At 38.7% G+C, this 24081-nt stretch overlaps 1 protein-coding gene across 8 annotated transcripts in view; it reads left to right on the forward strand.

Moving 5' to 3' along the window:
• The window catches only part of PCNX1 (pecanex 1), a 201812-nt gene that overhangs the window by 27009 nt on the left and 150722 nt on the right, over positions 1 to 24081 (forward strand). For all 8 annotated transcript variants that reach the window (XM_002754063.6, XM_078335275.1, XM_035260872.3 and 5 more), the window contains exons 2-3: positions 4538 to 4746; positions 22739 to 22844. In XM_002754063.6, the coding sequence (XP_002754109.1) occupies positions 4538 to 4746; positions 22739 to 22844 (315 nt within the window). The remainder of the gene's footprint in view (positions 1 to 4537; positions 4747 to 22738; positions 22845 to 24081) is intronic.

Genomic DNA, 24081 nt, shown 5'->3' on the forward strand with positions numbered 1-24081 from the left:
CATTTTTAAGGATTTAAATTATCTGACAAATGTTTGCAAGTTTAGAGGCTACAGAAAAAACAAACTGAGTTCTCCTACTGTACTATCACAGCACGGAATACTTCTGACAGCAGATGTGTGGGGGTGTCCTTAAACACTAAGCAGTCAACCACTTCTACTCAGCAGACACCAGCTGGGTATCCTTCAATTCAATTCTGACACTGTCTACCTGGAGTTATTATTAATACAAAGGATACAAATGCAAAATTGAATGAGGCAAGGCATGTGGGAAGGGCCCTGGAGCATGGGCTTACCACACTCCAGAAACCTCCATATGTTAGGTATCAAGAAGCTCCTGAACCCAAGCCTTTTGTTTTTTATAGAAACTTCATTATGTAGTCATGATTGATTATATAATTTCTTGACTATTGGTGATTGATATGATTTGATTTTGTGTCCCCACCCAAATCTCACCTTGAATTGTGATAATCCCCACATGTCAACTGCAGGACCAGGTGGAGATAATTGAATCATGGGGGTGGTCTCCCCCATGCTGTTCTTGAGATAGTGAGTTCTCACCAGATCTGATGGTTTTATAAGGGGCTTCCCCCTTCACTGGGTACTCATTTCTCTCTCCTGCTGCCCTGTGAAGAGGTGCCTTTCACCATGATTGTAAGTTTCCTGAGGCCTCCCTCTTAGGCAGAACTGTGAGCCAATTAAACCTCTTTTCTTTATAAATTACCCAGTCTCAGGTATTTTTCATAGCAGCATGAGAACGGACTAATACAGTAAATTGGTACCAGGTCGCTGCTGTCAAGATACACTAAAATGTGGAAGTGACTCTGAAACTGGGTGACAGGCAGAGGTTGGAACAGTTTGGAGGGCTCCGAAGAAGACAGGAAGATATGGAAAAGTTTAGAACTTCCTAGAGACTTGTTGAATGGCTTTGACCAAACTGCTTGGTAGTGATATGGACAATAAAGGCTAGGCTGAGGTGGTCTTAGATGGACATGAGGGATTTGTTAGGTACTGGAATAAAGGTGACTTTTGCTATGCTTTATTAGCAAAGAGACTGGTGGCATTTTGCCCTTGCCCTAGTGATCTGTGGAACTTTGAACTTGAGAAAGATGATGTAGAGTATCTGGTGGAAGAAATTTCTAAGCAGCAGACTGTTCAAGAGGTTACACTGTGTAAAAGTTTGGAAATTTTACATCTTGATGATGCAATAGAAAACCCCCATTTTCTGGGGAAGAATTAAAGAAGGCTGCAGAAATTTGCCTAAGTAACAAGGAGCCAAATGTTAATCACCAAGACAATGAAGAAAATGTCTCCAGGGCATAACAGAGGTCTTCATCACAAGCCCAGAAGCCTAGGAGGAAAAACTGGTTTCTTGGGTGGGGCCCAGCACCTTGCTACTTTGTGTAGTCTCTAGACTGGGTACCCTGCATCCCAGCTGTGGTCATAAGGGTCCAATGTACAGCTCAGGCTGTTGCTTCAAAGGATGCAAGCATCAAGCCTTGGTGTTGGGGTGTTGGGCCTGTGGATGTACAGAAGTCAAGAATTGAGGTTTCGGAACCTTTGCCTAGATTTCAGAGAATGTATGGAAATGCCTGGATGTCCAGGCAGAAGTCTGCTGCAGTGGTGTAGCCCTCATGGAGAACCTGTGCTAGGGTACTGTGGAAGGGAAATGTGGGGTTGGACACCCCTTCCCCTGCAGAGTCCCCATTGGGCACTGCCTAATGGAGCTGTGAGAAGAGGGCCACTGTCCTCCAGACCCCAGAATGGTAACTCTGATAGCTTGCACTGTGCCTGGAAAAGCCACAGACACTCAATGCCAGTTAATGAACCAGGCAGGAGGGGAGCAGTACCCTGCAAAGCCACGGGGCGGAGCTACCCAAGGCCGTGGGAGCCCATCTATTTGCATCAGTGACCTGGATGTGAGACATAGAGTCAAAGAGATCATTTTGGAGCTTTAAAATTTGACTGCCCTGCTGGATTTTGGACTTATATGGGGCCTGTAGTCCCTTCGTTTTGGCCAATTTCTCCCATTTGGAATGGGTGTATTTACCCAATGCCTTTACCCGCATTGTAGCTAGGAAGTAACTAACTTGCTTTTGATTTTACAGGGTCATAGGTGGAAGGAACTTGCCTTGTCTCAGATGAGACTTTGGACTTAGACTTTTGAGTTAATGCTGGAATGGGTTAAGACTTTGGGGAACTGTTTGAAGGGCATGATTGTGTTTTGAAATGTGAGGACATGAGATTTGGGAGGGGCCAGGATGGAATGAAGTGGCTTGGCTCTGTGTTCCCACCCAAATCTCACCTTGAATTGTGATAATCCCCATGTGTCCAGGTTAGGACCAGGTGGAGATAATTGAATCATGGGGCATTTCTCCCATTCAGTTCTTGTGATAATCAGTGAGTTCTCATGAGCTCTGATGGTTTTATAAGGGGGTTCCCCCTTCACTTGGTATTCATTTCTCTTCCCTGCTGCCCTGTGAAAGAGGTACCTTCTGCCATGATTGTAAGTTTCCTCAGGCCTCCCCAGCCATGTGGAACTGTGAGTCAGTTAGACCTCTTTATAAATTACCCAGTCTTGGGTATTTCTTCATAGCAGCATGAGAAAGGACTAATACAGTGATCAACTCATCCTATAGCCCATTTTCCCTTCCTGGAGGTTGAGGGTTGGCTCCCCTGGAAACCAGTCCTGCTCCTCAGGCTATCCAGGAGCCTCCAGGCACCAAACAACCTAATATTGAACAAAAATTGCCAGTTTGGAGATTCCAGGGATTTTAAGAGTATTATGCCAGAAAACTGGGATGAAGACCAAATATATATTACACAGTATCATACAAGTACTCAACTCTTCCAAATCTGATAATTATGGATTTTGTAAACTTATAAATATATTTCTCAACTTAAAATTTTAAGCCCAAACCAGTTATTCAGTAATATTTTAAATTGGAATCACAAGTTTAGTTTTTTTTAGATACGTTAATATGCAGGACTTCTTAATCCAAGTATTTGAAAATATCAGATATTTAATATATATCTATTATACCCACACTCAACACAGAAGTATTAATTTGTGGATTGTATGTTTTCTCCTCTCAGTTACAACTCACCATCTTTCTGTCTCAAGAACTTTTTTTTTCTTTTTTTAAAGAAACTTAGATCATATCTGTATTCTAAACCTGCCTGGCTCAACAAGATCTTTTTATTTTTATCTCACGTGATTTGAGGTTACTCCTTTTTTTTGAGACAGAGTCTCACTGTGTCACCTAGGCTGGAGTAGAGTGGCACGATCTGGGCTCACTAGAATCTTCACCTCCCAGGTTCAGGCAATTCTCAGGTTCAAGTGGTTCTTCTACCTCAGCCTCCCGAGTAGCTGGGATTACAGGTGTCTGCTACCATGCCCAGCCAGAAGTTACTTTTTTAAAGCCAATTTGGAGTCATGTTCTCAGATAACTGAAATTGAATCTTATGAAAACATGTGGGGGCTAGCGCTATAGGTGTCAGGGTGATTTTCCTAATGAAAGTGGGATAAGTTGAGCCTAGTTGTATTACCTCTGCTAACAGTGACTCTAGGCCTTGCCTTCCCAGTGAGCTGGTCTCCAAGCTTGCCACCCATGGACTCAAGTTCCCCATCACCGAATTGAAAGCCACTGTATGATTGGCTTTCAGTCCCACACCCAGGATGTTTGGCTGACTTATTTTATTTGTTACTTGATTCTGTTCTGTGTTCTTTTATTCTTTTTGTTTGACAGGCTACAATTTTTAAGTATTTAAATGTTTGTTTTAAAATAAAACCCACTTTGATTTCGCATGTCTTCCATATCTTACTTGGTTTTATGGTCACAGTTCTAAGGCCATTCTCATGACAGTTTTAACTTCCAAGTTTCTGGTATACAAAGAATGTATCCTAAAAATTGGTTACACAGAGCCCATAAACAGGGATTATATTTGGATCACAATGTTGATTTTTGTCACATATACTGTAATGTGATACCTTTGTTCTCCAGTTGTATGATAAGGCTTTTGGTATGGACTGTATACCCATGCTTTCCAGTGGAAATGTAATGCAGGCAAGCCACATAAATAATTTAACATTTTCTAGTAGCCACATTTTTTTTTTAACCTGGCAACTTTCATTTAACCTAGTAGCCACATTAAGTAAAAAGAAGCATGTGAAATTAATTTTAATAATGTTTTATTTGACCCAACATAATCTAAGTGTTATTTCAACATGTAATCAACATAAAATTGAGATATTTGACATTCTATTTTAAAATATTGAATCTTTGAAATGCAGTGTTAGTTTAGTCTCACTTCATATCTCAGTGCAGTCTAGCCATATTTGTAGTACTCAGTAGCCACACGTAGCTAATGTCTTTTGCATTGGGTAGCGCAGTTATATAAGTACTTGTGTAGCTTAGTGCTAGTAACATAGTTGTTGCTTTATGTGTAAATGTGTTTATTATTTTAGATACAGATTTCTCTAATTGAATACAATAGAAAATATTTTAAAATGTATTTCCTTATTTTCTTTCTTTTAAAGGCCCTTCCTTCTTCCATGATTATAGTAGCAGTTTATTGTCCTGTGATAGCTGCTGTTTTCGTTGTTCTGAAGATGGTCAACTATCGACTACACAGAGCACTTGATGCTGGAGAAATTGTAGATAGGACTGCAAATGAGTTCACGGATCAGCGAGCCAAAGCTGAACAAGGCAACTGTTCTAGCAGGAGAAAAGACAGCAATGGACCGAGGTAAGGAAACCTGTATCACTCAGATTGTAATGATTTAGATCATGGTATCTGTATAATGATGTGATTATTATGTTGTACTTTTTTTTTTTTAATATGGTTTTAAGTCAGTGTTAAATCTTAACACTGTGGATACAATGACGGGTACAGACTGTAATAGAACAGAGCTAAGCTAACTGGCATTTTCGGGTGATTAAATCAATACAATATTTTTGGCCTCATTGCTAGACAGGTTAGAACAATACACTACTATATGATAGTTCACACTGAAGACCAAAACCAACAGCCTAAAGAAATTATTGAGCATGGATAATAAATATCAGTATTTATTTATGCATATAAATAAAAGTATGTGTGTATATACATATACACACATATCTTAAGCAGATTGTGATATTTTATTTGACATTTGTAAGTTGTGTGCTTAATTTATTGTAAATTTCTTTCAATTATATATTCTTACCTTAGAAACTTAGCTCTTTCTCTCCTAGATCTTTGCAAGACTGACTTCTTTAGGATTCAACTGTGATTAGATGTCAACTCCTCCTGGTGGCTTTCCTTTTCCATCCCAGCTGAAGTGATCCCTGTTGCTCACTCACATTCTGTAGCATGACCTTGGCCTTGCCACTTTCCACTTTCTCTTTTTGACAGAAGTATGTGCTTTATTCATAGTCAAAAGTTTGTGACCTTACACAAATAATAGGTACCCCTAATATAACTCTAGAAAAAGTTTTTTGGTGAACACTTGATATACCTCAAAACAATTGTAGCAGGTAGATGCTGTTACATCCCTGATTTACAAATGTGGAAACCAAGGTGAGAAAGAGCATTAATCTAAGTAGTTGTTTCCACTGAGCATAATAAGAAATAGTTCAGATATCAAGGCATAAATAATATAACAAAAAGTGGGCACTCCTCTGTTAAAATAGGTAGTATCCAGGGCATTGAAAGCCTTTGTTTATTCTTTTTCAATCATATTTTTTCCCTTATTCTTAACATGAGTACCCTGTTTGTTAATTACACACATATTTTACCCTTGTAATTTTTGTTTATTGCCTAAATCACTCTCTGAAAGTATCTTAACATTTATTTGCATTTATAAAACTTCTTGAACCAAGGACCTTGTTTTTCTTATAAACTATTATATTCCCAGGTCCAAAATCAGTGTCTGGCACTGATAGGTACTCAGCAAATATTTGAAGTAGTGAAAACAATTATTCTGTGATATTACGTTTAATGATGCACAGTATCTCATTGTGTGGATGTATTATAATTTATCCCATTTTTAATTATAGCAGTTATTTTGGAATTTTAATATTAGATAACTGTGATATTTAAATATTAAATGATTCAATTTTTTTTTTTTTTTTTTTTTTTGAGACAGAGCCTTGCTCTGTCATCCAGACTGGAGTGGAGTGGCCCAGTACCCCAGGTTTATGCAATTCTCTGCCTTAGCCTCCCAAATAGCTGGGATTACAGGTTTGTGCTACCACACCCGGCTGATTTTTGGTATTTTTACTGGAGATGGGGTTTCACCATCTAGGCCAGGCTGGTTTTGAACTCCTGACCTCATGATCCATCCCCCTCTTGACCTCCCAAAATTCCGGGATTACAAGCGTGAGCCACCACTCCTGGCCTGAATGTTTTACCATAGTTTTTCAGAGGTAGAATTATTAGAAATGCCATACACATTTTGAAGTTTTCGAATATTTATTGCCAAATTCCCAAGATTTTACCATTTAATGACTATGACCAGAAATTCAGCTGCCCCTTTTTTTTGCACTTTTGACAACTCAAGTATTTAGTATTCTGAAAAACTTTGATGTCTTATTGTTTAATATTAACGTTTAAACAATTAAGTTATTGTTTAATATTTCCATTTTTGAAATACTAGTGAAATGGAGGTATTTTTCTTGTTATTGCCATTTATATTTGTTCTGTTAATTGCATATTATTCTGCTGGTGGATTTTTGTTTTTGCCATTGACGTTGGGATTTTTTTTTAAACAAAGGATATTAGCCCTTTTGTGTCAAATACTGTTCCTCGGCTTATAGGATTTTATTTGTCAGTCTCTTTATATCCTGTAATTTATTTTTCTGCAGTCCAATTTTGTGTTTTATTATTTCTGCTTTTGATAACATCTTTTTTAAGATTTTCCTTCCCTCAAATTATATAAATAAACAATAAATTAATATCTTTGTATCTATATTCGGTATTTTTATCATTTTATTTTTTACTCTTAAATTGAAGTCAGTTTGATGACTCTTAAATTGAAGTCAGTTTGATGACAAGAACAGAAAATGACATACTGCATGTTCTCACTCATAGGCAGGTGTTGAACAATGAGAACACATGGACACTGGGAGGGGAGTACTACACACGGGGGCCAGTTGGGGGGAATTAGGGAGGGACAGCAGGGGATGGGGTGTTGGGGACAGATAGCATGGGGAGAAATGCCAGATATAGGTGAAGGGGAGGAAGGCAGCAAATCACACTGCCATGTGTGTACCTATGCAACTATCTTGCATGTTCTTCACATGTACCCCAAAACCTAAAATGCAATTAAAAAAAAAAATTGAAGTCAGTTTGAAAACATTAAACGTAGTTTGTTTAGGTTTGTTTGTCCCAACACCATTCATTATGATTTTTTTCCCTGTAAATTTAAATGCTTTCTTTTTTATGTGGTATATTGTGTATACATATGCTAGTTTCTGAACTTGGTTTTCTGCTTCATCTTTCTGCCTGTTTTTGTTTATACCATGTTGTTTTTATCATAGTAGCTTTATAATATGCTTAATACTTAGCACTGTGAGTGACTACAGTATTTTTCTTTTCTGTTATTATTTTGGATTTTTTTTGTGTTTTTTTGAGACAGAGTCTTGCTCTGTCAACCAGACTGAGTGCAGTGGTATAATCTCAGCTCACTGCAACCTCCACCTCCTGGGTTCCAGCAATTCTTCTGCCTCAGCCTCCAGAGTAGCTGGGATTACAGGCATGCACTACCATGCCTGGCTAACCTTTGTATTTTTAGTAGAGATGGGGTTTCATCATGTTCACCAGCCTGGTCTTGAACTCCTGATCTCAGGTAATCCACCGGCCTCAGTCCCCTGAAGTGCTAGGTTTACAGGCATGAGCCACCACACCTGACTCTTTTTGTTATTAATTTGATTATTCTCATGCATATACTTACTTTTGTGAGATATCTTCATGTGTGTTCATCCTCCAAAAAATTCCATTAGAATTTTATTTTATTTTTTTCTTAAATATATATATATATATTTTATTGCATTTTAGGTTCTGGGGTACATGTAAAGAACATGCAGGATTGTTGCATAGGTACATACATGGCAATGTGGTTTGCTGCCTCCATCCCCATCACCTATATCTGGCATTTCTCCCCATGTTATCCCTCCCTAACTCCCTACCCACCCGCACTGTCCCTCCCTTAGTCCCCCGCCACAGACTTCAGTGTGTGATGCTCCCCTCCCTGTGTCCATGTGTTCTCATTGTTCAACACCTACCTATGAATGAGAACATGTGGTGTTTGGTTTTCTGTTCTTGTGTCAATTTGCTGAGAATGATGGTCTCCAGGTTCATCCATGTCCCTACAAAGGACATGAATTCATCGTTTTTTGTGGCTGAATAGTATTCCATGGTGTATATGTGCCACATTTTCCCTATCCAGTCTATCATCAATGGGCATTTGGGTTGGTTCCAAGTCTTTGCTATTGTAAACAGTGCTACAATGAACATACGTGTGCATGTGTATAATCCTTTGGATATATACCCAGTAATGGGATTGCTGGGTCAAATGGAATTTCTATTTCTAGGTCCTTGAGGAATCGCCACACTGTCTTCCATAATGGTTGAACTAATTTACACTCCCACCAAGAGTGAAAAAGTGTTCCTATTTCTCCACATCCTCTCCAGTGTCTGTTGTCTCCAGATTTTTTAATGATCGCCATTCTAACTGGCATGAGATGGTATCTCAGTGGGGTTTTGATTTGCGTTTCTTTAATGACCAGTGATGATTAGCATTTTTTTATATGTTTTTTGGCCTCATAGATGTCTTCTTTTGAAATGTGTCTGTTCATATCCTTTGCCGACTTTTAAATGGGTTTGTTTGTTTGTTTTTCTTGTAAATCTGTTTTAGTTCTTTGTAGATTTTGGATATCAGTCCTTTGTCAGATGAGTAGATTGCAAAACTTTTCCCATTCTGTTGGTTGCTGGTTCACTCTAATGATTTTTTCTTTTGCTATGCAGAAGCTCTGGAGTTTAATTATATCCCATTTGTCTATTTTGGCTTTTGTTGCCAATGCTTTTGGTGTTTTAGTGATGAAGTCCTTGCCTATGTCTGTGTCCAGAATGCTTTTGCCTAGGTTTTCTTCTAGGGTTTTTATGGTGTTAGGTCTTATGTTTAACTCTTTAATCCATCTGGAGTTAATTTTAGTGTAAGATGTCAGGAAGGGGTCCAGTTTCTGCTTTCCACACATGGCTAGCCATTTTTCCCAGCACCATTTATTAAACAGAGAAATCCTTTCCCCATTGCTTGTTTTTATGAGGTTTGTCAAAGATCAGATGCTTGTAGATGTGTGGCATTGCCTCTGAGGCCTCTGTTCTGTTCCATTGGTCTATATCTCTGTTTTGGTACCAGTACCATGCTGTTTTGGTTATTGTAGCCTTGTAGAATAGTTTGAAGTCAGGTAGTGTGATGCCTCCAGCTTTGTTCTTTTTGCTTAGGATTGTCTTGGTTATGCGCGTTCTCTTTTGGTTTCATATGAAGTTTAAGGTAGTTTTTTTCCAGTTCTGTGAAGAAGGTCATTGGTAGCTTGTTGGAGATAGTGTTGAATCTATAAATTACTTTGGGCAGTATGGCCATTTTTGCGATATTGATTCTTCCTAACCATGAGCATGGAATCTTTCTCCATTTGTTTGTTTCCTCTCTTATTTTGTTGAGCAGTGGTTTGTAGTTCTCCTTGAAGAGGTCTTTTACATTTTTTGTTAGTTGTACTCCTAGGTATTATCTTTGTAGCAGTTGTGAATGGCAGTTCGTTCGTGATTTGGCTCTCTGTAGCTCTGTTATTGGTGTATAGGAATGCTTGTGATTTTTGCACATTGATTTTGTATCCTGAGACTTTGCTGAAGTTGCATATCAGTTTCAGGAGATTTTGGGCTGAGATGATGGGGTCTTCTAGATATACTATCATGTTGTCTGCAAATAGAGACAATTTGAGTTCCTCCTTTCCTATTTGAATACCCTTTATTTCTTTTTCTTGCCTGACTGCTCTGGCTAGAAATTGCAATACTATATTGAATAGGAGTGGGGAGAGAGGGCATCCTTGTCTAGTGTCAGATTTCAAAGGGGATGCTTCCAGTTTTTGCCCATTCAGTATGATATTGGCTGTGGGTTTGTTGTAAATAGCTTTTATTATCTTGAGATACGTTCCTTCTATACCTAGATTATTGAGGGTTTTTAGCATAAAGGGTTGTTGAATTTTGTTGAAGGCCTTCTCGGCATCTATTGAGATAACCATGTGGTTTTTGTCTTTGGTTCAGTTTATGTGGTGAATTACGTTTATAGACTTGCGTATGTTGAACCAACCTTGCATCCCTGGGATGAAGCCTACTTAATCGTCATGGATAAGCTTTTTGATGTGCTGTTGCCATCAGTTTGCCAGTATTTTATTGAAGACTTGCATCTATGTTCATCATGGATATTGGCCTGAAATTTTCTTGTTGAGTCTCTGCTGGGTTTTGGTATCAGGATGATGTTGGTCTCATAAAATGATTTGGGGAGGATTCCCTCTTTTTGGATTGTTTGGAATAGTTTCGGAAGGAGTGGCACCAGTTGCTTTTTGTATGTCTGGTAGAACTTGGCTGTGAATCCATATGGACCTGGGCTTTTTTTGGTTGGTAAGCTATTAATTGCTGCCTCAACTTCAGCCCTTGTTATTAGTTCATTCAGAGTTTCGACTTCTTCCTGGTTTAGCTTTGGGAGGGTGCAAGTGTCCAGGAATTTATCCATTTCTTCCAGGTTTACTAATTTATGTGCATAGAGTTGTTTGTAGTATTCGCTGATGGTGGTTTGTATTTCTGTGGACTCTGTGGTGATATCCCCTTTATCTTTTTTTATTGCACCTATTTGATTCTTCTCTCTTTTGTTTTTGATTAATCTGTCTAGTGGTCTATTTCTTGATCTTTTCAAACAACCAGCTTCTGGATTTATTGATTTTTTTTGAAGGTTTTTTTTTTTGTATCTCTATCTTCTTCGGTTCTGCTCTGATCTTATTTATTTGTCTTCTTCTAGTCTTTGAGTTTTTTTTTTTTTTATCTTGCTCCTCCAGCTCTTTCAATTTTGATATAGGGTGTCGATTTTAGATCTTTCCTTTCTTGTCAAGTGGACATTTATTGCTACAAATTTTCCTCTAGACACTGCTTTAAATGTGTCCCAGAGATTCTGGTGCATTGTGTCTTCATTCTCGTTGGTTTTGAAAAACATCTTTATTTTTGCCTTCATTTCATTGTTTATCCAGTCAACATTCAAGAGCCAGTGGTTCAGTTTCCATGAAGCTACGCAGTTCTGAGTTAATTTCTGAATTCTGAGTTATAATTTAATTGCACCGTGGTCTGAGAGACTGTTATGATTTCCGTTCTTTTGCATTTGCTGAGGAGTGATTTACTTCAAACTATGTGGTCAATTTTAGACTAGGTGTGATGTGGTGCCGAGAAGAATGTATATTCTGTGGATTTAGGGTGGAGAGTTCTGTAGATGTCTATCAGGTTTGCTTGGTCCAGTTCTGAGTTCAAGTCCTGGATATCCTTGTTAATTTTCTGTCTTGTTGATCTGTCTATTATTGACAATGGAGTGTTAAAGTCTCCCACTATTACTGTGTGGTGGTCTAGTCTCTTTGTAGGTCATTAAGAACTTGCTTTATGTATCTGGGTGCTCCTGTATTGGGCACACATATACTTAGGATCGTTAGCTCTTCTTGTTGCGTTGATCCTTTTACCATTATGTAATGCCCTTCTTTGTCTCTTTTGATCTTTGTTGGTTTAAAGTCTATTTGATCAGAGACTAGGATTGCAACTCCTGCTTTTTTTTGCTCTCCATTTGCTTGGTAGATTTTCCTCCATCCCTTTATTTTGAGCCTGTGTGTATTCTTGCATGTGAAATGGGTTTCCTGGATACAGCACACCAATGGGTTTTGACTTTTTATCCAATTTGCCAGTCTAGTTCTTTTAACTGGGGCATTTAGCCCATTTACATTTAAGGTTAATATTGTCATGTGTGAATTTGATCCTGCCATTTTTTTAGCCATGCTAGCTGTTTGTTTTGCCCATTAGTTGATGCAGTTTCTTCATTTTGTCAATGCTCTTTACCATTTGGTATGTTTTTGGAGTGGTTGGTACTGATTGTTCCTTTCTGTGTTTAGTGCTTCTTTCAGGAGCTCTTGTAAAGCAGGCCTGGGGGAGATGAAATCGCTGAGCAATTCCTTGTTCATAAAGGATTTTTGTTGTTGTTGTTGTTGTTTTGAGACGGAGTTTCGCTCTTGTTACCCAGGCTGGAGTGCAATGGTGTGATCTCAGCTCACCACAACCTCTGCCTCCTGGGTTCAGGCAATTCTCCTGCCCCCTGAGAATCTCCTGAGTAGCTGGGATTACAGGCATGCACCACCATGCCTAGCTAATTTTTTTTTTTTTTGTATTTTTAGTAGAGACAGGGTTTCACCATGTTGACCAAGATGGTCTTGATCTCTTGACCTCGTGGTCCGCCCGCCTCAGCCTCCCAAAGTGCTGGGATTACAGGCGTGAGCCACCGTGCCTGGCCTCATAAAGGATTTTATTTCTCCTTCTCTTATGAAGCTCAGTTTGGCTGGATATGAAATTCTAGGTTGAAAGTTCTTTTCTTTAAGGATGTTCAATATTGGCCCCCACGCTCTTCTGGCTTGTAGGGTTTCTGTTGAGAGATCAGCTGTGAGTCTGATGGACTTCCCTTTGTGGGTAACCTGACCTTGCTCTCTGGCTGCCCTTAGTGTTTTCTCCTTCATTTCAACCCTGGTGAATGTGATGATTATGTGCCTTGGGGTTGCTTTTCTGGAGGAATATCTTTTTGGTCTTCTCTGTATTTCCTGGAGTTGAATATTGGCCTGCCTTGCTAGGTTGGGGAAGTTCTCCTGGATAATATCCTGAAGAGTGTTTTAGAACATGATTTTTTAGCTAGAGAGGTTTGTTATTACCCACCTTCTGAAGCCTGTTTCTCTCAATTCATCAGACTCTTTCTCCATCCAGCCTTGCTCCCTTGCTGGTGAGGAGTTTAATCCCTTGGAGGAGGAGTGATGTTCTGATTTTGAGTATTTTCATCCTTTTTGTTCTGGTTTTTTCCCATCTTTGTGGATTTATGTACCTGTGGTCTTTGTGGTTGGTGACTTTCAGATGGGGTCTCTGAGTGGACATCCTTTTTGTTGCTGATGAAGTTATTTCTTTCTGTTTTTCAGTTTTCCTTCTAACAGTCAGGCACCCCTGCTGTAGGACTACTGGAGGTCCACTCCAGACCCTGCTTGCCTGGGGATTTCCTGCAGCAGCTGCAGAACAGTAAGGGTTGCTGCCAGTTTCTTCTTCTGTTACATTTGTCCCAGAAGGATACCTGCCAGATGTCAGCTTGAGCTCTCCTTTTTGAGGTGTCTCTTTGGTTATACAGGGGTTGGTGAGCTGCTTGAGGAGACAGTCTGTTCCTTATAGGAGCTCAAGTGCTGAGCTGTGAGCTTTGTTGTTCTGTTCAGAGCTGCTGGGCGGGTATGTTTAAGTCTGCTGCAGCGGAACTGATAACTTCCTTTTATCCCAGGTGCTCTGTCCCAGGAAGGTGTGGTTTTATTTATAAGTTCCTGTCATTCTGCTGCCTTTTTTCAGAGATGCCCTGCCCAGTGAGGAGGTATCCTAGTCACAGTCTGTCAGCAGAGGTGTTGCTGAGCTGCCGTGGGCTCTACCCAGCTGCTGTGTGAACTTCCTTGCAGTTTTGTATATAGGGGTATAGTTAGAACTGCCTCGGTAATGCGGATTGCCTCGGTAATGCGGATTGCCTCGGTAATGGCGGACTGCCTCAGCCATTACAGCCTGCCTTGGTAGTTGTGGACCGCCTCGGTAATGGTGTCGCCTTTCCTCCCACAGAGCTGGACTGCCCTGGGTCCAGCTGTGCTTGCTGTGAAACTCTCAATCCAGACTATTTCAGATTGCTGGTCTTTGTGGAGGTGGGACCTGCCAGGCAAATCACCTGGCTCCCTGTTTCAGCCCCCTTTTTTTCAGTTGAACAGGTGACTCTGTCTCCCAGGTGTTCCAGCCACCAGTTGAATCGGCACCTGGATTTGTATGAGTTTTTGTGTGGAGACCCACTATGCTAGCTGAAAGAGCTGCGTTGGAGACTCATGGCGCTTTTCTGCCTTGGAATCTCCTGGTCTGTGGGCAGTAAAAATTCGTTTGGAAATGCGGTGATCTCTCACCCTCTGCATTTTCACTGGGAACTGCAATCCAGAGCTGTTCCTATTTGGCCATCCTCTATTTATTTATTTATTTATTTATTGGAGGCAGAGTCTCACTCTGTCACCCAGGCTGGCATGATCTTGGCTCACTGCAATCTCCACCTCCTGGGTTCATGTAATTAATTCTCCTGCCTCAGCCTCCCAAGTAGCTGGGACTACAGGCATGTGCCACCATGCTCGGCTATTGTTTTCATTTTAGAGACAGAATCTCACCCTGTCACCCCGGCTGGAGTGCAGTAGCAAGATCACAGCTCATTGCCTCCATTAGAATTTTTATGACAATTCTATTACATTCGTAGAAACTCAATTTTTAAAATAGGGATATAGATGAGATTTCCATTTTTTCATATGGTTTTATTTATCCTCTCTTTTTTGATGTATCTTTTATGTTTTATAACATTTCAGATTTTTAAAATGGTTTTTGTATATTCCTTAAGCCTATTCGATTTCTGTTAAGAAATGCATACTCTTGGCCAGGTGTGGTGGCTCACGCCTGTAATCCCAGCACTTTGGGAGGCCGAGGCGGGTGGATCACAAGGTCAAAAGATCGAGACCATCCTGGTCAACATGGTGAAACCCCGTCTCTACTAAAAATACAAAAAATTAGCTGGGCATGGTGGCATGTGCCTGTAATCCCAGCTACTCAGGAGGCGGAGGCAGGAGAATTGCCTGAACCCAGGAGGCGGAGGTTGTGGTGAGCCAAGAACGCGCCATTGCACTTCAGCCTGGGTAACTAGCGAAACTCCGTCTCAAAAAAAAAAAAAAAGAAATGCATCCTCTTACATTGTGGATAAGCAAACAGAATGTAGACTTCGCACTCAGTCAGCCAAGGCTTCTTAATGGTAGGACATGGGAGAAGTTACTTAAGCTTTTTATGCGTTGGCTTTCTTGTTGGAATGATGAGGGAAATAATGGAACTATCTCATAGGATTGTTACAATGAATAAATGAAATAATATATATATATAAAGCTCTTAGAATAATTCTTGACACATAGTAATGACTTGATAATTTTTCTAATTTTTTTAGATATTAGATATTAGATTTAGATATTAGATTTGGATATTATTTGTATTTGTCATTGCTTCTGAATTGTTTTTTTCATTTTCTTTTAGTTAAAAATTTTTTTATTGTGAAATGTATATTCCAAACACTGTGTTAGTAATAATCAAGTGAATACTTCATTACCTACCACAGCGTAAGAAATAAAATACTGTACAAATACCATAAAAGTTTCATGACATTCCTCTCCCATTTGATTCCACTTTTCCCTCTAGGAGTAACCATTATGTTGAATTTCTTGCTTTTCTTTATTGTTACACACTCTTTGAAGATATCCCTGAATATATTTATTATTATTTTTTGTCTGCTTTAGGACAGTCTAAGAGAATCATACTATATGCATTTCTCGGTGAGAGATTTTGTTTTTGCACCGTATATCATATTTTCTTGACTCACTCATGCTGATGTTTGTAGCTAGAGTTTATTCATATTCACTGACATGTAGTGTGCCACTTTAAGAACAGACTAGAATCTATTCATTCTTCTATTTATAGCCATTCACGTTATTTCTAGTTTTTTTTGTCTTATGGTACATGTGTATATCTTGTTTATGTAAGCTGGTTTATAAGGCATTTTCATGGTCACTTTTAGGCAATTCCAAGGTGTATGCCAAAATGACTTTACCAATTTATGTTCTCACCGGTAGTGTATGAAAGTCCTTATTGTTCCAATCCTCATCAACATGTGATATTGGTAAACTTTGAAAATTTGTCGCTCACTTAGCTATTGATTGGGGTTAAAAAGAAACAAACAAACAGAAAATTGGCTGGGCACTGTGGCTTCTGCCTGTAATCCCAACACTTTGGGAAGCAGAGATGGGAGGACAGCTTGAAGCCAGGAGTTTTAGATCATTTTGGGCAACATAGTGAAATCTTGTCTCTACAAAAATTGAAAAACTCTAGCTGGGCATGGTGGTGCTAGATACTTGGGAGTGTCGGGAGGGAGGATCACTTGAGCCCAGGAATTCAGGAGTTCAGTGAGCTTTGATCGCATCACTGCACTCTAGCCTGGGTGACAGAACAAGACCCTGTCTTGAAAAAATTTGCCATTCATGAAGTATAAAATGCATCTCATTGTGACTTTCAGTTAATCTTTCTGATTACTAATGAGGTTTAGCATCTTATGTTTTTATATATGGTCCATTTAGGTTTTTTCTTTTCTCCAATGCTCATTTATGTTTTGTTTCATTTTTCCTTGGAGTTGTCTTTTTCTTAATGATTACTAGGAACTTTTTAAAATATATTCATGCTTCTCCTTTATTAGTTATGTATATATTCCAGTCATCTCCCAGGTGTGGCTTGCCATTTTGCTTTCCTTGAAGGTTTTTATGATTATCATGTATTCTTAAATTTAGAACAATGAAATTTACCACTTTTTAGTAATTAGGTTTGTTTGTTTGTTTTTTGAGGCGGGAGTTTTGCTCTTGTTGCCCAGTGGAGGGCAGTGGCGCAATCTCAGCTCACTGCAACCTCTGCCTCCCAGGTTGAAACAATTCTCTCACCTTGCTAATTTTGTAATTAGCACTACACCCTGCTAATTTTGTATTTTTAGTAGAGACAGGGTCTTACCGTGTTGGCTGGGCTGGTCTCAAACTGGGCTGGATGTTAGGTGATCCACCTGCATCAGCTTCCCAAAGTATTGGGATTACAGGCATGAGCCACGTGCCTGGCTAGCATTTTTGTGTCTTAATTATTTTCTACACAAGGATCAGAAAGGTATTCTGTATTGTCTTTTTTAAGTTTCATGTTTCTTTTGTTTTCACATTTCATTTCTACCCAAAGTTATTTTAGTCTGTAGTCTCAGGTGGGTTCTTAAGCCTTATTACTATTTTTTTAAATTAATCTCTGATTTACACAGTATTTGTTAAATGGAGTATCTTTTCCTTAGTAATTTGCAGCACTCTGACTGGCAAAAGCTAAATTTTCATTTCTGGTGGCGTATCTCTGGGTTGTCTGTTCTGATCTGTTGATCTACTTGCCTATGCCATTACCACACTATTCTTATCAGCTTTAAACCATGACTCTTGATAGCTAGTGGGGTAGACCTCCCACCATATTCTTTTTAGAAGAGACTTTGCTATTCTTTGCTCTTGGACTTTGGATGTAAACTTTAAAGTCTGCAGGAACTTGGTATTTTTATTGGAGTTTCACTGAATTTGTAGATCCTGCTGCTGAGAATTTGTGTCTTTACAATATTGAATTTCTCCATTTATTTAGTCTTTTTAAATGTCTTTCAGTAATGGTTTTTCATTTTCTCCATTAAAAGGAAATTTATTTTATAGTGTTTATGCTATTATAAAATTTTTTATAATTTTGTTTTCCCCCTAAAATGTAGCAGTATTTTGTGTCTAGCAATGTTATTAAACTCCCTTATTAATGATGTTCCTTTGTCTATATGATCACAATTTTGTTTATTTCTTTCTAGTCCTTATACTTCTTGTGTAATTTTTTTTCCCTGGCTATGATTTCTAGCACATGGTTAGTTCAAAATATTATTTTTGTCTTTTTTTATTACCTTTAAAGAGAACGTTTTTAAGTTTCACTATTAAGATCTTTGTTGTAGGTTTTTGTTTTTGACATCTCCTTTCCTCACCCTCCCACTTATGAATCTTATCTTCTGTTCGGAGGAAAAGAAATGAATAGGAAAATAAATACTTGTATCTCTAGAGCCTATCATGGTGTGTGGTACGTTGTGCCTCTCAATTTATTGTGTAAATGAATAAGTATAACAGAACTACTTAAGCTTTATGATTTTCATTAGTATTATTCATACTAATAATCAACAAATTAGTTTGTGAAGACTTCTCTGTAATTCAGATTAGATCCCTTCTGCTTTTCTGCCTGTCCCAGGTTTATTTTTTTTCTTAACAGATGGGGAAGTTAAGGCATAAAGGTAGATAGTACCTGAATTTGGTGTATTGCTTACTGCAGTAGACCACTTTGCTTCTGTGGGAGTTATAAACTACTGTGCTTTCCAGGTATGTGCTGAAATCTCTGCAAACCTGCAAGTCTTGCCAATAAAGAAAACTCTTACTCAGTTATTTTATATGTTTATATTTAGAACACCTACAGCTTGGCTAGGAGTTTTACTTCTGAATTTATAGAGAAGAAAGAAGTGCAGAAATATTACTAGAGGGTTTTTAAATAAAAGTAGCTGTCCATTTTTTCCTTCATCTTTCTTGTTCCTTTGATGTCTCCTTTCTTCCCATGCAATATTGATCTTTGACCATTAGTTCTAAATCATTTCTCAGTGGGGCGGGGGGTGGGTAGTGGTGGTGAGTGGGTAATTTTGCCCCCACCCCCACCCCCCAGGGACATTTAGCAATGTCTGGAGCTTTTTTTTTTGGTTGTCACACTGAGGGGGTTGCTACTGGCATCTAGTGGGTAAAGGCCAGAGATGCTACTAGCCATCCTACAATGCAGTCAAGAATTATGTGACCTGAAAATGTCAACAGTACTGAGTTTAAAAATCCCTGCTCTAAATAGTGGTGTTTATTTTCGGTTTTGAACTGGAAAGAGAACTTCAGTGCCTATTTGGTGTAAGGCAGTATGCTTTCTTGGAAAGAATGAGGGCCGCGCACAGTGGCTCACACCTGTAGTCCCAGCATTTTGGGAGGCCAAGGTGGGAGGATCCCTTGAGGCCAGGATTTTGAGAGCAGCCTGGGTAATACAGTGAGACTCTGTCTCTACAAAAAATAAAAAATTAGCCGGGTGTGGCGTCATGTGCATGTAGTCCCAGCTATTCAGGAGACTGAGGTGGGAGGATCACTTGAGCCCAGCAGTTTGAGGCTGCAATGAGCTATGATTGCACCACCGCACCCCAGCCGGGGTGACAGAGCGAGACCCTGTCTCTTAAAAACAACAGCAACAAAAAGTGAGAATGTGGGCTTTAGAGTTTCACAGACCTGGTTTTTGAGCCTTATCTTAGGCCATGCTGGTTATGAGTACCTATATTCAAGTGTGTGGGAAATAAAGAAAGAACAGATATGATAACTTTTTTGTAGAGTGCTGAGGAGGTATTATTTCTGTCCTTCACTTTCACCTGAACTCCATTTACCAGTGACTTGTTTATGTTTCATTCCTCCTCTGAGACCTTGGGCAAGTTTCATCAGAAAATACAAATAAAGCACATACTCCTATGACTGGAATATAGTAAGTACTTGGTAAATATTTATTATTATTATTATTTTGAGACAGTGTCTTGCTGTATTGCCCAGGCTAGAATATAGTGGTGCAATCACAGCTTACTGCAGCCTTGACCTCCCAGGCCAAATCTGTCTGCCCACCTCAGCTTCTTGAGTTGCTGGGAGAACAGGCACATACCACCACGTCTGGATAATTTTTGTTGTAGAGATGGGGTTCTGTCATGTTGCCCAGTGTGATTTCAAACTCCTGGGCTCAAATGATCTGCCTGCCTTGGCCTCCCAAAGTGCTGGGATTAAAGGCATGAACCACACACCCAGCCTGTTTTTATTTATTATTAATAATAACTGTATCTTCAGATTGCAATAATTTGGACTTGCTGTCGGAAGTGATGTATAAAACTAGGCAAGATTATCCATCCGTTGATGGCTGGATAAACAAATAGGTTTATCCATACAGTGGAATATTATTTGGCTATAAAAAGGAATGAAATACATGATTCATGTTACAGCATGGATGAACCCTGTAAACTTGCTAAGCGAAACAAGCCAGACACAAAAGATAAAATATAATTCCATTTATATAGAATGTCCAGAACAGGCAAATCTATAGAGACAGAATGTAGATTAATGGTTGTCTAGGGCTAAGGAGGATGGAAAGGAAGGGTAGTAATGGTTAAAGGGGTTTGAGGGTTTTATGTTTTGATAACATAAAAATGCTCTAAAATTGGCTTTGGTGGTGGTTTCATAATTTAATGATAGGCTAAAAACCATTGAATTATACAGCTTAAAAGGGTGAATTGTGTGATATGTGAATCATATTTCAATAAAGTTGATGCATATATGTATCTGTATTATATAATACGTATATATGTTTGTGTGTGTGTGTGTGTGTGTGTGTGTGTGTGTGTGTGTGTATAGACTAGGCAAGATGAGGGCTCTCTCTCCTTTCTGTGTTGTTGAGTATTTTATTTCTTAATCTGTACCTTGCTTTCCATCTTCTGATTTCTTTGGATCTCACTTAGTGGATGCATTCTAGTGGAGAAACAGTAATATTGCTGAATATTCATTACTAATGCAGTGTGGTGATAGTGCCTCTATATACACACTTAAGGTTTTTCCAGTTTAGAAAAATTTCTACTTTTGGCTTACATAGCTTATATAAGTTAATACCAGACAGCTTATAAACTTGAGCTATGTTCTACATTTCTCTCACATGAGTGTTTGTATACTGAACTGACCATTACATGTGTTCCTGAGTTCTAATCTATTTTATTTTCATAAACGGATAGTAAGTTAGGAAGCTAGCTTCCTTTATTGAATCTTAGTTAGCTGACTGTAGTCAATGGCTTAGAGTTAGGAACCTGTTAAGCAAACAGGGACATTTTAATTGTGAGATCATAGATAATAAAAACACTAGAATTCAAACTACTAAATGTTAAATACTTATTAAATGGAAAATTATATTTTGCTTATATCTTTTGATTGTAGCTGTCAGAATACTATACCCAAAAAGGCTTAAGGGAATTTACTGCTCACATGACTGAAAAATCTGCATGTGAGGGATGTCTTCAGATGTGTCAGGATGCAATGTTTCAAACTGTCACTTCATGTCCCCGCCTCTCTTCTTCTAGCCAGACTCTGTTCTTTTCCATTAGTTGGCTTCTTAGAACAGGCTCTTCCTTATGGTTGTAAGATGGCTGCAGCAGCTCCAGGCCTGAAGTGTCAACATTAAGAGTAGTAGATACAGAGAAATTTCCTCTCACCTGGATTGTTTCCTGTGCTTATTATAGAGCTAATTTCAATGACCAGAAGAATGGGATATGCTTATGACTTTGGACAGTAGAGCCTACTCCCAAACCTGAGGGTGGGGTCAACATTACCCAAAAGCCTATGAGAGTTTGGGATAAGGTGGTTTACCTGAAGAATTTGGGGTTGCTTTTTTTCTTTTTTTTTGCTAATCAGGAGGTTGAATTGGATGCCAGATAGCAAGGTATTTCCTCTGTAATATTCAACACATGTACTGTAACTTTTATCCTGATAATAACAGCTAAAAACTTACGGCATACTTACTCTGTTTATACCAGGTAGAATGAGAAAAACTCTGGGCAACAAGTAGGATTTATTTTATTTTTTTAAATTAAATTTAATTAATTAATTTATTTGAGATGGAGTCTTGCACTGTCACCCAGGCTGTAGTGCAGTGGTGCGATCTCAGCTCACTGCAGTCTCTGCCTCCTGGGTTCTAGCAATTCTCCTGCCTCAGCCTCCTGAGTAGTTGGGACTACAGGCGTATGCCACCACGCCCACCTAAGTTTTTTGTATTTTTAGTAGAGACAGGGTTTCGCCATGTCGGCCAGGATGGTCTTGATTTCCTGACCTCGTGATCTGCCTGCCCCGGCCTCCCAAAGTTCTGGGATTACAGGCCTGAGCCACTGCGCACAGCAAAAAGTAGGATTATAACTTAGGTTCTAAGAGTTGTCTCCCTGAGGAGACATGTAGCATTTCCTAAGTTTTGTGAAATTTGGTTTGTGGTTTTTTTCCTGGAAGTCTGGGTTCTTGTTATCTTTACATACTGTGTTTGTGCTTCTCCAGTGCTTTGATTTTACTACTTTTCTCTTTTGTCTTTCTACGTTGTTACTACAGAGTATCACTTACCTTTTTTAACTTTGGCCTTCTGAACACGTACATATCTAAAATCTTAGGCTTCCAGTTCTATAAAACAAGTTAGTATTCTAGATACATTCTGTTTACTGAAAAAATACAGATACAAATAGCTTTTGGCCAGGGTGACTGTTCTCTTGTGTGTACATCACTGTATCGTGCAGCTCATTCGGACTGATCTCACGGGGATTCGTTAATATAGTATCTGATTACATTCTGTGTTTACAATTGAACAATTTCTCTTTGCTCTTGGGAAGCAAAAGGCAATCATTTCTTTGTACGAGTGGTTTGATGGCACATATCATAACATTTAGTTTGCTATGATTGTAATTAAGGCCTATTTCTAATGTTGGATTGGATGTAGAGACCATTTGGAATAAGAAAGTTTTACATATTTTCAAATAGTGATGTTATTATAAAATAGTTCCAATTATCAGACTTATAAATGAAGAATGATCATTGTTTACCTTTTCTGCTGTTTGCTTGATTAAAAATCAGAACCTCTTAGTTTTACAGGAAAAAAGTATAACTTAAAAAATTAACAAAAGAAAAGCAAAATAGTGACAGTTCTCTTTTTCTCATTTTTATCTCCACAGTGATCCTGGTGGAGGGATTGAGATGTCTGAGTTCATCCGAGAGGCCACACCCCCAGTTGGTTGCAGTTCCAGAAACTCTTATGCTGGTCTAGATCCTAGCAACCAGGTAGGAACCTGTACTGTTTTATTTTGCCTTTTTTCCCTCCTCCTGATGGTGGTCTCAGTTATTCTCATGTCTTTAAATCAGCCGATATTTTGTCTTATCTTTCTGATTATTAATTTTTAATTGTTTATTAATAATGTATTTTATTGATGTTCTTTTAAAGTTACTTTTCACATTAGTTAATTACATACTCATTAAGCATTACCACAGACTCAACTTTGGGTATATAGTTTTGATCATGACAGTTGTGAGTACCCTTAGGAAATTGAGCTTTTGGCTTGCACTGTCTTATCTACCTTCACGTCATCTGTATTGGAGAGATGTAGAAGTCTGTGGTTACCTCTGGTTTAAATGTGACCAAAAAATAAAAACAAATGCCAAACAAATGCTGAAAATCTCTCAGTGTTCAAGATGTTTAATGGTAAGGCTAAAAGTAAAATACAAATATGCTTTTACTAATTTTAATGTCTTTCTACAGTGTAACTTTAAATTAAAATGGTAACCCTTAAAGTATTATTTCAGAACTTAGCTGGACCTTTGCTGCTCTAGTTCTCTTATTCATCCTAAATACCTGTTCGCTAATCAAAGTCCCAGTTATTCCTGGGACTATATATCTGCTGTCCTTCTCAGCAGATTATTTCACTGCATAGAGTGAAATTCTATGAACTTTGTGAGAAACATTCATGGTCTTCTCATAGCAGACCTTTACATAACTATAGGTTTTAGTGGTCATTATGTAAGTCCTTTCATTATCCAGAAGAAGAAATAGCTGATTTATATCATGGTCTAGACTAGACCTTACTTCCCACTCTAGTCTTCCTGTTACCGTACGACACTGCTTGTGGATTGAAACCATTCTTCTCTTCTCTCTCCTTTCTGTTCTAGAGAGAGACTTAGTCCTCCTTATTTTCTGGTCTAACTAAACTCTTCTTGTAACTATCCTACATCTCTCAAGATTTTCAAACGCCATATGGTTTTGACCCTTTCTCTTGCAGATGGAGTGCTTATTTATGTGGCAGTTTATAAGGCTCTACAGAGTAGATTTCTTTTTTTCTTCTGTTTTATATACTGCCTTGTGTACAGTTGACTTTAATGATTGCTAATTATCTTTATGTGTCTAGATAACAAAACATTACAGGTAGATCAGAACTAGCTTCTCATTTAACAAATGAATAAATAGCAGACATAACTCTGCCGACTCTGTCCTGTAGTATTCTACTCTTCTGCATTGGTAGCCCTA

This window comes from Callithrix jacchus, chromosome 8 (genome assembly GCF_049354715.1).
Source record: "Callithrix jacchus isolate 240 chromosome 8, calJac240_pri, whole genome shotgun sequence".
Lineage (NCBI taxonomy): Eukaryota > Metazoa > Chordata > Mammalia > Primates > Cebidae > Callithrix > Callithrix jacchus.